This window comes from Mesitornis unicolor, unplaced genomic scaffold (genome assembly GCF_000695765.1).
Source record: "Mesitornis unicolor isolate BGI_N332 unplaced genomic scaffold, ASM69576v1 scaffold50769, whole genome shotgun sequence".
Taxonomy (NCBI): domain Eukaryota; kingdom Metazoa; phylum Chordata; class Aves; order Mesitornithiformes; family Mesitornithidae; genus Mesitornis; species Mesitornis unicolor.
This window is the reverse complement of record NW_010207698.1, coordinates 26381-45381: the sequence shown is the minus strand read 5'-3', so window position 1 is coordinate 45381 and position 19001 is coordinate 26381. Positions and strand designations below refer to the sequence as shown.

Sequence of the window (19001 nt, the reverse complement as noted above, 5' to 3'; positions counted from 1 at the left end):
TCCTGCTCATACCACAAGGGAAATGTCTTCATTTAAGAGAAAACTGTGGCCTATGATGATCAGGTTTGGTGAGAACAGAGACAACTAGATGAACGCAAAGGCTGGTATTAAGAAGTTATCACCTATGGCTGCATAGTAAGCATAGATTAACACTTTCAAATGTGATTAGTGATTCTGGTTTCGGATAAGCTTCACTTAAGATGGCAACTTTTTTTAAGGAGCCACAGAGAATTTACTTCCCTAAAATCATATTCTTTGTGGATGTTTGAACTTTGAAAACCCAAAAACTTTTGGCAACCAAAATTACAGGGCTCATTGTAAGCTTTAGCCATGTGCTAGTACAGTATTTTCACTTCAGCTCACAAAGATACACAAAGTACCCACTTGTACTTTGGTCAGATAAAGGATTGTTTGACTTTCAGAATAACTAAGCAACAAGAGCCTCAGGAACAGCTCTTCTGAAAATTTAATTGATATAAGGTACAGGGTATTTAAATATTAATTTTTGGCATTTAACTTTGTTTTTTTCATACTGGGGTTCCTAGTTGTGATGTATTTACTACATGTGGTTTTGTATTGCATTTGGCTGATCACTGAGGTATTTACTAGCTTTTTAGTTAATTCCAGTTTGCATTGTGAAATTTCTCTGAATGCTTTTTTAAATTTGTCTGATGCTCGGGAAGGGGGGAAGTCCCACAAGATAAAACACACAACAGATCCCATTCATTTCCCTTTTTTGCTTTTGTTTTACAGGAGACACATGAGATTGTGGCTATCAAGAAATTCAAAGACAGTGAAGGTAACCTTTTCTGCTGCATAATCTTCCATGTCAATAACTACGTTGTTAATAACTCTCCAGTTAATATCAGAAGTCTCATATATCAAGACATGATTTAAAAATGATAGTGATTTATTAGCTCTGTGAATATTCAAGGCATTTGATCGTTCATTCCTGCCTAGGGACTGGATTATACACTCCAACTCGATAACTACCTTTCTTTCTTGGTGCATCTATCCTTATCTGGCTGAGATTGTGGTGCCGTACATGGTAGTAAGATCTACCACTTGGAGACTGGATGTGATCAGAAAATGGCAAAAACTCATCTTGTAGCAGTGGCTTGCAGAGTCTTTGGGCTTTATCACCCTTCATCTGTGGGAGGGGATCTGAATGTCAGGGTGACATGTAGAGGTAAATGGAGGAGACTGAGAGAAGTCCTGGAGAAGTTTAGTGTACAAAGAGGAATCAGAGAGTTCTTGGGGATCTGTGGGAGGATTTGAGGGAGCTGGTGAGGCAGCAGCTCTGCCCATCCTTCAGCTGGCTCTGCTCTCCACAGGAAACACTTTCTGCCCCCTCACAGCAGCCTCTATGTACTCCTCAGTGTCGCTGAGTTTGCTGCGAGGGGGGAAGAGCCAACTCCTGCAAGGCTTACTGTTGCTGGCCAAGCGGGTGGCAAAAGGCAGGACACATGGAAATTATTGCTAGTGCTGCACACACCTATTTCTCACCCAGCAGTAATAAAACCAAAGATCTCTACAAGACAGGACTGGCTTTCTGACCTGTGCTTGTTGGGGGACAGTGAATCCCGGTATCCTATCATAGGCAAAACTGGCAATCAGTCACAAGAGCGACTGACTACCTACTACTGTACACCATGGTTCCTAATGGGCTAGCGCAAACAGAAGGAGAAGCCAAGTATGAAAGTAATAAGAGGAGTCAGCCCAGTCTGAGGTGATACAGCTATGTTTTGCCATATACCAAGGCCTTAGCTGAAAGGTAGCGATGTGCTTTAAAGAAACAGCAGTCACTTTATTTTAGCACACTTCTCTTTTTTTGTTATAGTTACAGGATTGCTGGTGGCCGTGGAGGTGTGGTTGGTTACAAGGACTGTGATTTTCAGTCAGACACAGCAAAGTCTGATTTGTGTCTTTTATGCAGTGCAAACTGCTTTGCAGCTGATTTTGCCAGACACTTGAAGAGTATCTTAGATTTATTAGCTCTTCTATTTAAAAATTTGTTTTAAATCTCTGTTAAAGAGGATAGGATATAATTTAATGGTGGTGACCATCTTGACCAGGTCATGAGAGTGCTTTAGAGTTGCTTTTTGGAGCTAGATATGGCTATTCGGTACAGATTCTAGGCAATGAATCTCAGTATTAAGCCCTAAACAGGATTATTACATTAGCCTGGTTACTGAAAATTGAAAACAAAAAATGCAGCATTGCCATTAGGTCTGGCTTTCCAAGAGTATTCTGTAATATCAGTTTACATGACTGATGATTGCTTTTTGGAGTTGTAGCTAGTTGTTTACAAGTTTCTGGAAATATGACAGAAGTTCTTTTGATGGATTTGATTCAGCCCATTTCACATCTGTCTCATTAATATGGTAGTTCATTAGAAATCTGAATATACTGTAATTGTTTCTATTGCCATTTTTGTTTCACTGAATTTTTGCTGTTGTTTGACATGTGCAAGCTAAATGCACTGGAAAGACTGTGTCTAGTTATAGATGAAATTATGTAATCAGGCTGATGCAAGCCAACATCAAGCACTCAGTTTTAAAATGGAATTATTTAGATAGCTCTAAATTATATATTTTTAATCAAAACATTTGTGATGATAGTATTTAGTTTTCCTCTTCCCTTTTGCTACACTTCAATTTTATTTTTTTTACCCTCTCTTCTGATGATGATTATATGCATTTGCATGACCTGTGTTATTCTCTCTCCCGTGCAAACCCGTTTTTGCCTTTTGCTTGCTTGGAAAAACAATTTCTCTTCCTTGTTTCTTCTTCTGTCTCTGACTGTCTTTGTGGTCCATGACCAGCAAATGTGATTTAGCTTTGAATTTCTGCAATCATACCCCATTTAATATCCCTCTGTTGTGGATAACAGTACTAACAGATTAAGAACCCTGCTTCTACATGTGCATGGGCACATTTCCTCAATTAATGGATTTCATTTTACTAAATGAAAAATAAAACCTAATTTAATCTCATTGACTTAACATTTTGTTGGTAGTATCCTTTAGAACCCAGTCAGTTCAGGGCCCCTTGATGATAAGCATTTTACAAAGCATTAGTAAAGCACTCCTTCTTTATTGAACTACTTTCAGACAACTAAATTGTCAAAACAACAGTTAAATTTCTCAACTCCTCAGAATCAGATTCAAGGCTTCATTGAATCAATACTTGCTCTGCTGACCTCTGTGGTGCCACACTGGCCTGCATTGCTGAATTGCCATTGAAAGCCTTATGGGTAAACTTACAGGATTTACAAATCTGTGTTTCTGTCTTAAAATTTGTCATGGCTTTTGGAGAATAAAATTATTTTAGAGTAAAGCAGATTTCTCTGACATTGTACAAATATGAGCTTTGTAATCCAGTGTTTCTGCTGAGGACATATTAACCTTGCCAATGCTTCATGCGTGTGACGTACATGCTGGGGTGGAGGATGAATCTGTACACATACATGCATATTTTTTGAAACATATTAGTGCTCTTCATAATGAAAAAGAATTGCAAATTATTTGTTTCTTATGCTTTTTTCTACCACTGAAAACCTAGATGGTAGTGACGGGAAGTCTGTGAGGGTTGCATAATGATAGCACAGTCCCCAGTTACTTCTCTTCAGTGCAGAACCATCTAGGCAGCAGAGAGTCCACGTGGGAAAATAAGCCTTTTTCTATGTAATAACTAGAAACAGAGAATTTAATCAGGTTTTCAAACTGAAGATTTATAATGCTTGTTCATTACAGGTTTTGTTTTGTTTTGCTTTTTTTAATAAGTTGTATTCTGTCACTTTTACTTTGCATTCTAGAAAATGAAGAAGTCAAAGAAACCACTTTACGAGAGCTTAAAATGCTTCGCACTTTGAAACAGGAGAATATAGTGGAGCTGAAGGAAGCCTTCAGAAGAAGAGGAAAGTTATACCTGGTTTTCGAATATGTGGAAAAAGTGAGTTAATTTTGTACTATCCTTGCCACAATTAAATCATCAGCTTACTGGAAAGGTCTTTAAAATTACTTTTACTTTTAAAAATTAAACTATTCTGATCTATAAAGAGGAAAAGCAGGAACTTTAATACAATCTGAATTGTTTTAATCAGACATTTATTTTGAGAAAGCGACAATGATAACTTTACTATTGTTTTTACTTCATGTGTTGGTATTAAAAAAAATGAAATATCTTCCATCTATGAACCCAAACATGTTTAAATTATGTAGACCAGAACACATATAATTTGAAGACAAATTTCCATCCAAACTCTATAGTCCAGTTTAATTGTAAAGCTGATTAACTGTCCTGTGTTCTGTTGTGTAATGAATCTTGACATAGTCTTTCAAAACAAGATCATAGACTTTTGACCTTGGAATCTGTTTCAACTTTCTCCATCCTTCCCTGTTAAAAATAGGATTTGTTTGTATATTTCTGTAACAAGGCCACTATCAATAATTGCTTAGAGGGATTTGGCAAAGATCACTGTCATTGTCTCCAATCCTGACCTCATTTGAAACGATTCCAAAATTTCCTTAGATTACCCTACTACTGCCAAGCATCCTGGTCTGTTTCCAAGGAGAAAAAAACCTAGAACAGATTGGTCTATCATTATTTTTGCAACCTTTGTGGTGAAGGTAGGCCTTCCCTCTGAATGCTAACCATTTAGCATTTCTTCATGAAAATAATTAGATGGTATTCAGATACACACAGTAAAAATAAATGCAAACTTAAATGTATGTATCTTTGTAGCTTTCATGAGTGAAATTTTCATTTAATGTCCTGCCAGTGTGATGTTGCAGTCTAGCTGATTGCTAGTCCTCTCCAGTCAATGCTTTCCTGTGTAAAGATTCCTCACCCTAAATATTGTGTCTTCTTTACCTCAGCTTGCAATTTATTATGTCATGTAACTCAATTGCATAATGTGAGGTGACCCATATTAGCCCATAGTCTGGCAGAAATCAGTTTTGGTTTTCTCTAGTAGATCGGCAACTTCTGATGTGGTGGATCTTACGCAGATCTAACACCCAAAGCTTGTTCCACCCATGTTCCTTGTAATTGTTTCAGACACATGGAATGTCTTTGATTACACACCAGCTTAGAACATCATCTTATTTTCTATTACAGTTGACTTGGCTACACTCTCCATAGTAATGGGTTGGAAGAGCAGTAGAAGACATTAATTGATCTGATTAGGGGTGTACTTCAAAAATTGCTAATATTGGTAAAAACACCAGGCTGCAATATCTAACATTATTTGCATCAGAATAAAAGAATATAATGATAAAGGTAGATACCATGTATAGTCTGTGCCTAATGTAATTTCTACATTGATGGCCACCTTTGGTTTCAGTTAAACTTTGCACTCCCTGAACATTTCTCATTTTCAGATATGTCAAATAATATTACGTTTCCATATATGTTTCCATAATAGTTTATTTGAAGACCAGGATTATTTCTGTGTTTTTGGATGAGGGAAAGGTAGAAGGAATTACATAAAATGTGGTATAGTAGGCTAATTTGTGTTTTAACTGGTGATGAGCACCTTGTGTCCTTTAGAGAATCTTAGCTCTGCTATACTCAAATCCAGATTACTTAAATTCACATTTAGTGTAATCTCCTTTATTCATCATCCCCTTAGTTAATGTCTTCATATAGGATTATGTCTCACTCTGTTGATGCTACTATTTTGGTTCGTATTTGTAACACTAACTTCTTGACTTACTTACCCAGATCCACAGGCTTCTCTGTGGTCAGCAGTCCAACCAAAATCAATATGGTTCCTTAACAGAAAGTTCTTTTTCTCAGAGCTGAAGCATATTTCTAAGGAAATTTACATAGAAGTTCCAATATTTATTCACAGATTGCAAAACTTAGAAATGTTTTCAGATTCTCCATTTGTTTTGTCTTATATTTGTGTTCATTATAATCTCTTGCAAGAGAAATCTCAAAATTTTCATTATACAGCTAAAGAAAGTGTTTGTCAAAGACAAGTTTATTTTTAAATGAAAAAAATCTACAAATGCTCACATCCATAATTAAATGAGTCGTGTAAGGCAATATAGCCAAAATACTTATTTCTATTTTGGTGTTCAATTAATAAGACTTATCTCTTCAAGTGGCTGCTAGTGCCTGTTGCTCATTCAGGGTTCAGAGTACAAACCCCATTGTACTTCCATTTGTGCAAAACTGGCGACATTTGCTAACGTAATGGGAATCTGAGTGTCACAGCTGATATATTGCTATAGGATACTCCCTAGGTTGCTATTTATGCCCCTAAGAGGTATTTTTATCTGTTACTTCATTTGCACTAACAGGCCTGTGTTGCTTTAACTCTACCCATTCACATACAGACGTGGCTTGTGATTAATCACGCCCCTGCTACATCAAAGCAGCAGAGCTAACTTAATAATGAAGAAAACAGTTATGTTAAAGCACAGTCAAAATGCTGTGCTCTCCTAGACTTTTAATATAGACACACTGACGTGGTGTTTCTGTGTAGGCAACTTTTTGTAACTAAATTACTTTTTAGAAGTTTGAGAATAAGTGCTTTGATGACAGCCTTTTAAGGACTTGTGGCATATTTGTGGTTCATTTTTAAGGATTATTGTCTTCACACATGATTTTTCTAGATTGAAAACAGCTAATTAGTTTGCTTATGGTTAAAATACACTCCTTGAATGTTAAAATACTGATTTTGCATAGCCAGGCTCAGCGGCCTGAGTATGTAGCTTCAGAATGCCGAAAGTGTGTTATCTTCTAGCAACTACAGCCTAACTCTCTTAAATAATGTGTCTTTTAAACATTTAGAATATGCTTGAACTGCTAGAAGAAATGCCAAATGGAGTTCCACCAGAAAAAGTGAAAAGCTATATCTACCAGCTGATTAAAGCAATTCATTGGTGCCATAAGAATGATATTGTTCATAGAGGTAAGTGTGCACTTCCACATGGAAATAAGCCTGGGTCGGAATTTGCTTTCTAAAGGGAAAGATGTTACAGCTTGAAGTAATTTGCATTTAACATAAATAAAAGCAATTGTTTTATATCAACAGAAAAAAAAATTGGTGATTTTGGCTGGGTCTTATGTGTGCTGCGTGACTTCAGATTGTTTTTAAACTAAATTCATCTACATGTAAAGCTTGCTGACCACTATTGTTGAGATATTGATACAAAGATTGTATCATATGCATAGTGAAGTGAAACTGCGGTACAGATATTGCCAAAAAAAAAGGAATTTTTGAAAGATTTCATTTTGCTCAGTCATTTCATTTTTGAATCTGATAATAGAATATTGGGAGAAAAGTAATGCAAAACTTAAGGCGTAGTCCCCCATGTTTTACTACTTAAGGCAGTTCCTCCCAGCTCTCATGAGTTCAGCTCTGTATATTTACTTTCTCCCCTAAGCTTCAAGCACTTAGGGTGCATATATTTCTGTGTGACTTTATCTAGTATTATGTATTTTATCCAGATTTAATAAAATTGGATTTTGTTTTTTGGCTTTGCAAGAGTAACACTTCTAATTGATGTTTCCAATAAATTAAAGTTCTCATACAATATGCTATTTGTAGTTAATGCTGATCAAACATAAGCAAGAGTCTGAAAATATTTTGTAAATTATAGTTTGAAAAATTTACCATCTATGGATACCACAATATCCATATAAGAATAAAAAAATGCACTTAAAACTAGACAATACTTATTTTTCTAAAAAAATGAGAAGAGGTGATCAAGAAGATCACCATTACTGAAAATGTTGAGCACAACCCATTTTATTGGTTAACTGAATAATTAAATGTCAATTCTTTGTATTATTTTGCAATATGCAAAATAGATTATTGCTTTGCTACCCAGGAATATCTGTAAGCACCTTTTATCTTCCCATATTTTGTTGGGAAAGACTTTAAAAGACTTCAAAAGGCAGAAAATTAATTCTGCATGTTCACAAACTGAATTGCTGGAAGCTGTTTCAGCAGTTGCTCTTGTAGTGCTTTATTTATGATTGCATGAATGTCTCTAAATATGTTGTAATGAAATAATATTTGTTGACAAAGTTCAAAATTAAAAAGAGAAGTTAACAGCATTTTTTTTCCTCTCTCACTCTGATACTCCAGATATCAAGCCTGAGAATCTCTTAATAAGCCACAATGATGTTCTGAAGCTGTGTGACTTCGGTAAGTTCAATTGATAGATACCTGCTTCTTACCTTTTTAAAGAAAATCTCTTGCAGTGGAGTTTTGCCTTACTCTTAGAAGAGTTCTACAGTATGTACTTCCTAAAATCCCTTTAGTGGTCAGAATTGATTACTTCTTCAGGTTTGTGGCTAATATTTTAATTTGAAAGATCTCTGGACTCAATTTGCATACCCCGTGAAATATCTGTATTACCATGTCAATAGAAACACTGCATTTATCTCTTGCTATACTTGACAAGGTTTTTACTAGCAATGTTATTGGCACCCAGCTGAGAACTGCAGGGATGATAAGCTGATTAGGAGGCTAGGAAAACTGGGGGTTTATCTGGCCCATGTACTTAAAGAAAAGAGAATTCTTCCGTGTTTAGTAAAGACACTATAAAATTATACTTTTTATGTATTTTTTGAGACGCTGGCTTTCATGGGCTGTTACGTGTGTAGTTGTAGGTCAGCTTTTACTGTTATGTTAATTAAGGAATCATGTGTCCACATCTGATTAATGACTGAATGGCTGGAAGTTAGAGTCAGAGCTGTACATGAAATGTTAACTCTTATGTTTCCTGACCTATCAATACCTGTTTAATGCCAGCTTTAAGGCTTTGAAGAATCAGCATCCAAGCACAAGGTGAACTTTGTCCATGGCAGTAATCTCCAGAAGACAACAGGGTGGAGCACACACAGTTCCAATAATCTGCATTGTTATTTCAAATGCTAATAATCACACAAAATCTTGTTTCCTCTAAAAAGCTTACCATTTGGCTTGGTAAATAAAAAAACAATTCCATTGTGCTACCCAAGGGCACTTCTCAGTGAGAGTGGTTTGAAAGCTGTCATTTCAAACCTCTGCAATTTTGAATGAAAAGAACTGCTAAAAAAATAGAATGAAATAGTTTTTTAGGAACACAGAAAAAGTGTTTGTCATTTGCAGTGCTGCTTATTTCTTTTAATACTAAAAGCATTTTTGCTTAAGCATTCAGAAACAATAACCATTCTAGGAAAAGCCTTAGAAGATTTGGTCCATATGCGTTCTTTGAATTCAGGGCAATGTACTCTGCAGTCTAAGTAATGGCACAGCTCTGACAGAACACCAAGGTACCATTGCACTGTGCCCTTGGTTGCCTTTGCCTTGTCAGTACCCACAGGCCTCCTGTCCACACTGCTGTGGCCTCCCTCCCTTGGCAGCTCTGCACCCAGGCTGCCCTGGCAGCATTGCCCAGAACTGGTGGGGCAGGACCTTTCCCTTACCCCACGATTATTTTCAGGGCCTTGCCCCTACCAAGCAAACCCCACTGGGGTTGGCAGGGCCGGGGCTCTCCCAGGGAATGAAGGCTGATGTGGTGTACGCTTTGATCCCTCTCCATCTCTTCACCCTCCACACCAACTTTGGGTGGTTAGGGGAATCAATTGCTGCCTTGCACAGAGCTTAACAACCAATCAGCAGACAGTACCTGTCCTCCACTCGGGGCTAATGCCATTACAAGCAGGAACAGCCACTGGAGGTGTAAGTGGGTCCTGATGGGCACTGTTCAGTCCAACCTCCTTCCCCAGCCATGGGTGGGAGCCTTCCCTAGGCCTCACCCTCCCTCCCTTGGCTTTTTTTTGGGGGCTGTGTGTTGCCCCTGAAAGTAACGTTCATCATTAGAGTTGGCATATGACATCAGCTAACAAATCTTTGTGCTTGTGAACTCGTGCCAACATCCTCTGTGCAGCAGTATTACAGGAAGAAAAAAAGCTGAACAAATGGTACAATCCTGTTCTGGATGTCAGTTTTCTCACTAGCCATAGATGATGTGAATTCTGCTAGCAGTGATAGTTTGTGTGGTCTGTTGGCTTGCTCATGCTGTACACTCCAGCCACCTTCTCTTTCTGCTGTTGGAAAAGACATGCAGTCACAATGCACTCGCAGTGCTTGGCACAACCTTGAGAAAGGCAAACTAAGTTATGGGAATTTCTGTTGTTCTTAGTGTTCGTGTGCATTAGTTTCAATTTTGATCAATGTTTCAGATTTAGTTGAATTTAAAATTCAAAGCAACTCATACTATTTGGGATCAGCTTTAATTTTTTAGCTTTATTGCTAGTTGACATTATTGCTAGTAGCTTAAGCTGTTACTGGAAATTGTCTGTCAGGATGATATTAGCTGCAAGCATTTCCTGAACATATACAGATTAGAATATAAGAATTTACCTTTAAACATGATTTAACAGATACTGTCTGCCTATCTAACTTTAATTAATGTTTCGGAACACAGATACTTGTCACATACAGTGCCACATTTCTCACGTGATAAAAAATGCAAAGCAAAGGTTTATGCATCCATTCCAATGCAGATATTGAAGTAACTGAGTGTTTCTGAATAGCCCAGTGGACAAAACAGTTTGAATAGAAAAGTTCATAGATTTTTAAGAAGATAGAGCCTCATAATCTTTGTGCCATGTGTTCTGTACTTATCGTGCTAGATAAAAATGAGATTGAATGTGGTGCTTGCCTGGACACATGTTGTGTGGGTGTCATTTCTGCCAATAGCAGTGGAAAAAGAGAACAGTACAAAATGCCGATTACAGCAGATGCATCTGTTGGAAATAGACTTTCTGACTAGTGTGTTTGCTGTTTCAACACTAGAGCTTCAAAATTACTTGTTTTAGCAATCTTTTAATCTCTGTGTGATGCATAAGCATAGAAATCGTGAAACACAGGACTGGAAAAGACCTCAAGAAATTCTCTAGTTCTTCCACCTACTCAAGGGAAGGATTAAGTATGTCTGTGTCATTCTTGACAGGTGTTTGCTTAGCCTGTTCTTAAAATTCTCAATAATGGAGGTTTCTTGCTGTTCCTAGGCATCTATTTAAGTACTTAAATGTCAGTAATGTTAGAATGCTTTACTTTGTCTAATTTAAATTTGCCTTATTTCCCTCTAAGAAATTGACAGTGTTCTTTTTTCTCATACCTTTTTTATTCACGTCTCTCCAACCCTGTTCCAAGTTGTTTAAAGTCCTTTCTTGAAATTTCTTATTTTTCCTGTTCTCCTTCCTCACAGTGTGGGATGCATTTACAAGCTCTATTACTTTCATAGTTGCTCTCACTCAGATTGCTTTCTGTCTTCATCTTCTAATCTATTCTTTCTCACTGTTTAGAGTTTGGTCTAATCTTCTCCTTAGTATACCTTCTCTTGTTTTTACATTAGAAAAAATGTTCCCAATACTTAGGCACAGTTTGGAGGAAGGATCAATAAGCTAACTCCACCACAACGAAAAATAAGTAATTGTGCCCTTAGAAAGGTATTTTGCTTTCTTGAAGAATTAATTCTGTCCATCATCTTTCAGCATGGTGTCATAGAGTCAGAGCAGTAGCAAATCCATAAATGGGTTTCTTACATGACCCAACAATATATAGATGACACTTTGAAGCCCATGATGATAATTTTCCTTTCCGTCTTGCCACATCAAATCTGTTCTGCACCTAGTCTGTAAACTTGGGTCTGATCCTTTTTTCTTCAGGCTGTGTTAGCAGCTGCTGCTGCTCTCTGGACATAGCAGCTGCTGACTGTGACCAAGTTCCAGCAGACTGGCCTAGAGGGAGATGGGTGCATCCTTGACTGCTTGATTCTTCTGGTGTGCATGGACTGGTGGGCTGTCAGCCTCGTGTGTTAGCACGTGTGTTTATTTGTATCATGTGACACCTTTCCCCCAAACCCCCATTCAGTTTGGGACTTACCACTGTTCATTTTGTCTGTCCCATTTCTTCAGTGTAGCTCCTGGTTATCTTCCCTCTCTTCTTTAAACACATGAATGAAGTTTTCACTGGCAAGATTAATCAGATGGGTCACGCAATTTGAAACAGAAACAGAGCTGCCTAAGCAGTTCTAAATATAGTAATGTTTAGAAATTTACCCAAACCCAGTGTTACATGTAATAAAAAAATTCCTTTCCAGCACTTCTCCAGCAGCATCAGTAATGTTCATTAGACTTCATGGGAACAGATCAAAATCATTATTATTTTGGGATAACTTTGAACTATCTGTTCCTCATCATATGTGCCTTTTAGTTTACTGACTCTTGAAGGTAGAGGTATCTTGCAAAAAGTAACAGCTGTAACCTATGTCAGTAATAAATTTATCATTGTTTTCTCAAATCGGTAGTCTAATAATAAAAATCTGTTTCCAAACCTTTACTTCAACTTGGAGTAAATGAGTGTTCCGCAGAGGTGAGTGGGGCTGAGCCCAGATGAGATACAGTTTCAGAATACCAGAAAAACCCAACTTCAAAAAAAATTATATCCTTATAAGCATAGTTATGTGGAAAACGCAATTTTGACAGCTTCTGCATAAGAACTCAGATATAAAGAAAAATGACTGTTGCATTTAAGTAGCAGTTATTGATTCTGAAAATGAAATCATGCCTTATACCTCTGCAACACTTTAGAATTTTTATTCTTTCTTCATCATTCATGCAATAATGGAAAGACTCACAGCGATTTCACTGATTTTGGACCAAGTTTCAATGCCACATCCCAGTAAGAAAGCATTTTGAAAATGGTGCTTCTGCATTTCAGTCTCAAAAAATATGGCTCAGTTTGAGCTCTGGAAGGGACCTTATGCATCTGGAGTCTACCTGCCGAGGTGTGTCTGTCCTCAGTCTCACCTTATTATTTGTTTGAAAAAAGAAAGACACATGATACCCTTCTGAAAACAGTGCCAGGATGTGCCCTAGAGTACTTCTACAAAAAGAATCCAGTAACATCATTACTGTGGTGGTCAGCTGACTTTTTATAAATGGAGGAGAATGAAAATTAAAATATGAATTTTTCCTACATCTGGCTTTTTCCAGTATATGCACTCCTCTCACAGTCAGTGGTCTTAATAGTTATGCCTGAGGACAGAAGTTTTAGTATATGCAAATAAGTATACTTTAAAAAATATTATTAACAAAATGATGTGGAGGAGGAAGTTAATTTGGGCTTGGTTTCTCATTGTAATTCACTGAGAGCCTTGTTATGAATGTGATGCTAAAGTAGGTGGGAAGCTGACACATGTGGAGTGAGTCAAATGCAGATATAAAGCAGTTTTGCTGATCTTTGGTAGACTCCTGCCTTTTGTAGTTTTGGGCAGAAGACCCTGTTCCTTGCCACGTTGGGGAGGGATTGTTCTTAGATGAGAATAATATGTAGTTTATTGACTAGAAATATAAAAAAAAATATAAAATATAAAAATATAAAAAAAGAATGCAGTGAGACAGTAGGAGTTAAGATCAGTGACTGGAAGAGTCTACTCCCCATGCGTGTGTTACATTTCTAATACTATGAATCTTCTGCATACAGCATCTCAGTGAAATTTAGTGGCAACAGTTCAATAGCTTGCATGGCGTTCTGTCAGGTAACTTCTATCAATCTGTTTTTATTAATGCAAAACACTAAAAGTCATAGCAAAACCCCATAAACTTCTGAGGAGAGTACACAGATAAAGTAGTCATTAAAGCAGACATGCTGACTTTCACTGCCATATCAATAAAAGCTTGCATTTCAGTAGACAAGCAATTGTTGGGAGACATCGTTCTGCACCTACGGGTTATCAACAATTTGCTTCTATTTAGATAGGCATGACCTCTTACTGACGAAATCAGTGGTGATATGCATATTGTATTTAAAATAGGATATAATCTTTCACACTGTTTCTTTGACAGGCTTTGCTCGTAATCTTTCTGAAGGAAGCAATGCTAACTATACAGAATATGTGGCTACCAGATGGTACCGCTCACCTGAGCTCTTGCTTGGGTAAGTACAGTTTGTAGAACTGCCATGATAAATCTTGAACGATTCTTTACATTTTTTCTGAGAACTTTTTGTAAGATAACCTTCCAGATTTTCATTAATTTTTGTTCATTTCCAGTAAGTTGGCATGAATCCTTGACATGTTGACCTCTCTTGAGCTGAGCAGTGTTTAACTGATTGAAGCGTGAAGCTGAATTATAACAGATGTACTTGAGATTCCTGCTTCCCCATTCCCTTCAGAAGGGGTTTCCTTGGTAGTACTGTAGCTTGAAATGTTTCATCAGCCTTGTGGACATCACATAGCAATGCCACTGCAGCTTTCACCATGCTGCACTCCTAATTCTCTTCATCCTTTGGGTCAGAACTGTGGTTTGGTTTTCATTCCCAGTTACCCTTTACCAGCACTGCTGAAGTGTCTCAGGAAGATGGTGCTAGCTTTTTATTACTCAGAGATAATTTACTGAGGGAGGCTACATGAATCATTTTAATAAAGCACTGAGAAGTTAGTATTGCATTGACTATGAAAGCAGTAGTTACATGAGTAGCCTCAGCTGGACAATTTAGTTTTACTCTTATATTAATCTGTAAAATTAGTGTTTTACTACCTCACAAGGTTAAACAGATTTTCAGATACTATATGAACAAATTTATAGGACCCAAAAGGGCAAAGGAAAAGACAAAAATAACTGAAGATGTACTATAAGTGATCTTCCCATTACTATCAAGTTTAACAGTGCATTATTCTAGAATACGTGATCACTCTTACAGAATACAATTCCTGTATGTATAGCATAGAAGTATTTTTATATACAAATATATATACACAAAAATATACATACATATACCAGGCATGGTGGTGGAGTTGCTCTTTGCATGAGAAAGCAACTAGAATGTGTTCCAGAGAGGTTTCTGTTGTGAGAAAAAGTTCAAGACTTAAATTTCAAGAGAGGAAAGAAATCACTGCCTAATTATTTACAGAACATCCAAGATCTCCTCACTTTGGAGACCTTCAGGTAGCTGTTAGTGGTGTATTCTGTATCCTTTGATGACAAAATACTGCTAAAAGCCAGTAGATTTTAAGGCATACCAAATTACTAGATGAAAACATGTTTTGGAGAATCTAATTTGCACAGGAATAGACTATAATACTTCTGATTTGTGGTGTCTGTCCATTGGTAGTTACTTCATTTACCCACCCACATCACTCTTGCATTGTTTCCCGCTTGTGATCTGGCAAGACTGATCCTGACAGTCAGCAGAACAGGAGCCTTGAGCATGCCTTTTCAAACAAAAAAGTTGCAGTTAACTCTGCCACTGCCTTATGGAATGGGCTTTCCTGCTTTATTTCTGTTTGACTACAGAGTAAATAGTGGAAAATTCTTAAACTGTGATTCAGCTTTCTTTATTCTTGTTAGCAAGAAAAGGTAATGGTCCCTGCCTCAAAAGAGTTTTAGCCCATTCCTCAGTTGTAAACCTAGCTTGTTTTCCAAGGCCCCAGCCTAGGGCAATGTTTTCCCCGTTTCACATTTCAGTGTATAAACCTGCCTCTTAAAAGGGTTGCAAATAAAGATGTGCTTGTTTTTCTGCCATAATAAAAAGGTATGTTTTTTAGTTGCATTCTCACACACTATTTTGCTTACAGGACCTCAATTTTCTGGTGCAGGCCCAGAATATCGTAAGAGCAGATCCGTGGCTTTGAAGCCTGTTCTTGTCTGTGTTGCCTTCTGCAGTGTGGAGAAAAATTAGTCCTCTGTTGGCACTGAGACCTGACCTAATGGGTGGGTTGGACTAGCAGCATCACAGAAAGAACAAGCATTGAGTCTCTCAGCAAATCCACAAGTAGTCACTATGCGAGATTAGTAAGGGAATTATGAACCCACAAAGCCATTATAGTAGTAGTTCAGGAGTTTTGGCACGTTCTGCTTTGCCATCAGTGGTTCCTTGTCAGCAGTCTATTCCAATGGGGCACACTTTGATTTTGTGATGATTGTTCGTGAAAGAACTTCAGTGTCTCATGGCAGATTCTGAAAGGCAAATGGTTCTTGAAATTTTGTTGCCCTGCTTCAGCTTTCCTAGCTACTATAGACTCCTGCACTGGGCATCTCAGTGGGCCTGTAGTTTCGCTCAGGCTATTGTCCAGCTAGAACTGCTTTCTCACCTTCACCTAACTAAATCATCACAAAGGTTACAGGGTCGTCTGGCTAAGTGCCTTCCCCCTAAAGTGAAGCAACTAATCATGAGTAATCAATGGGGGAAAGTCAGGTACTTTTTTCTTTAGTCTTAGAGTGTTCTCTCTCCAAATGTTTTTAATCAGTAGCATAAGGAAGGAGCAAAGAGAACCAATTTACGATAGGATTTCTCACCTGCACCTCCTGGTGTTGTCTTATTCCAGAAATAGGCAAGCCAGCTGTAACTTCAAAATGTCTTGAAACAGAAATTGAGTTGTTGGATTACAAGTTCCAAAAAGAAGAGATCTGGTGAAATGTGGTTTCGGTTCAGTCTTTGTTCCAATCTTTATTCTCTTTATATGCTTTTTCTTGGACATGAGAAGAATTCTCCGGTCATTCTGCTCAAACCCTAAATATACAAAAGAGATTCCTGGAATAAGTCAGGTGTTTACAAAGACTTTTTTTCAAATTCAACAAGCAAGAACTCAAGCTTACAGAAAAAGCGTTGTGTTGGTCTATAGTAGGAACAATAAAAAGGTAAAACTAGGTAATGCTATTGCACAACTGAGGTAGGCAGCTAAACAAGCTTCCTGAGGAACAGAACATTAGAGTGAAAATCAGAAACTGCCCGAAAAGATTGTGTTTCATCAGTGTTTGTGCCTTTAGATTGAATGTTTTAGTAGTCTACCACTCTCTTCTTTTCCTAGAAACTTCCATTCTCTACATTCTGATGTTCTGTCAGAAACTCTTCATTGCTGACCTAGCGTCTTTTGTCATTAACAGTTTAAAACATGGGATGCCACGTTCTGCACCTCACAACATTGCTTGCACACACACAGAGATTACCGATCTGAATTTCTCCCCAAAACCCCACCTGTGGCTTTGCTCCAAAACAGGAATTACCGATTTTGTGATGCTTTCATTGCGTTTTCAACTGTGTTTTTTAAGGAATACTTTTCAGAAGCATTCTGTTTTCTCTCTAATTAAAATTTCGCTGTATGAATGCTGAAACAAAGATTTCTTATAATTTCTGTTCTCCCAGTGACCAGACCCAATGTGCCTATCTCCCTGTTAAGCACAATAGAAAAAGAAATGTAATGCAGAAATAGAACATAGTCATTAACCTCTCAAGAGGAAGGGGGACGTTAGTGCTAGTTTAACTTGGAATGGTAAGTGCTTCACAGTCAAAAAGATTGTTCTTGCATGTAAAATTTTTCACAAAGGTAACCAGATTGCTGGGGTACTTGAAAATTCCTTTTCTGCCTTTTCAAGCAGCAATACATCAAGCAATCCAGGGCAGAAACAGAGGGCTTGGTATTTGAGGTATTTTCTTTAATATCAAAGTTTATTTTTCTGTGTTGTGAGGAAGCGGGCCATGGGAAATATGGCCAATAAATTGAAACAGCTCAGTAAGAAGACAGTGTCAGTGGGTGAAAAACATTGTACATTCACTTTACAGAGCCCCTTATGGAAAGGCTGTGGATATGTGGTCGGTAGGCTGTATCCTGGGAGAGCTGAGTGACGGGCAGCCCTTGTTTCCTGGCGAGAGCGAGATTGACCAACTCTTTACCATTCAGAAGGTGCTAGGCCCACTGCCAGCTGAGCAGATGAAGCTGTTCTACAGCAACCCACGCTTCCATGGCTTGCGGGTAAGAGAAAGCTTTGTTGTTGTTTTTAATATACTCACACAGTATTTACACTATTGTCGTTGTTGCAGTGAAGGTTCTTTTCATTCGCATTGTGCATTATTTATTGCTTATGTTTCTGTGTAAGTATAAGATACTTAGATTATAAGGCATTTATAATTCAAAGTAAAATTCTGATTACACCAGTACTGAGTTTTAAAAATGTTTGGTTTACTGCTAAAAGTTAAATACTTTATTTCATTTCATAGAATCATAGAATGGTTTGGGTTGGAAGGGACCTTAAAGATCATCCAGTTCCAACCCCACTGCCCTGGGCACGTACATTTTCCACTACATCAGGATGCCCAAAGCCCTGTCCAACCTGGCCTTGAACACTGCCAGGGAGGGGGCATCCACAGCTTCTCTGGGCAAGCTGTGCCAGTGCCACTTCACCCAGAATGTCTTCCTTCTATGTAATCTACCTTTTTTCAGTTGGAGACCATTACACCTAACCCTATCACTACACTTCCTGATAAAGGGGCCCTCCCCATGGTTCCTGTAGCCCTCCTTTAAGTCCTGAAAGGCTACTATAACGTCTCCCCAGAGCCTTCTCTTTCTCCAGACTGACCAACCCCAACTCTCTGTCTGTCTCCATAGGAGAGTTTTTCAGCATACCAGTTAGCACTTGTACCCAGCTTAGAATTACCCTGCTAGGCTTGCACTGTGAAGTTTAGTGGCATTAGCTTTGTCCGTTTGGGATGTGAAAAAGTCATAGCTGTTCTATTCAGGTTACTATATTGGGAGACTGTGGGCCATAGATGCCACTATCATGGCAGAAATGCCTTTTGACTTGTGTTTCCAGGGAGCTGATGTAAGCCACATGAGTAAAATATTCTTCCTTCTGGCAGCATGTTCCCCTTCAGGAGTTTCAGTATCATGTAATGACAGAGACTCACTAATGTGGAGAAACTGCTTAAGTTGGGATGCACAATATGACAAATCCCAGAAGCAATATTTAAGCAATAGTTCTGTTATCTTTAATAATACCTGGTCAGTGATTGTACTCATGTTTCCTTATAATTGTTTTGGTTGTCATTTTTTATTAATGTATGTTGCTTAAAAAGGTGAATCTATGATCTTGATAAGTGGTCTGAAGTCACTAGTGTAAAATCCTATAAAGAGACATATGAAGGTTTTAGGAGAGCTGTGCTAAAGACTCGAGAGTTGAGTTTTGCTCTGTAAAAGAGAAAACTGAGAG

At 37.9% G+C, this 19001-nt stretch overlaps 1 protein-coding gene across 1 annotated transcript in view; it reads left to right on the top strand.

The window, feature by feature from the left end:
* Positions 1-19001, top strand: part of CDKL5 (cyclin-dependent kinase-like 5) — a gene marked incomplete at its 3' end in the record, with an annotated part of 65406 nt that overhangs the window by 22097 nt on the left and 24308 nt on the right. Inside the window, 6 exon segments of the mRNA XM_010192189.1 lie at positions 754-799; positions 3817-3953; positions 6804-6924; positions 8107-8166; positions 13863-13953; positions 17578-17767. Coding sequence (XP_010190491.1) covers positions 754-799; positions 3817-3953; positions 6804-6924; positions 8107-8166; positions 13863-13953; positions 17578-17767 — 645 coding nt within the window.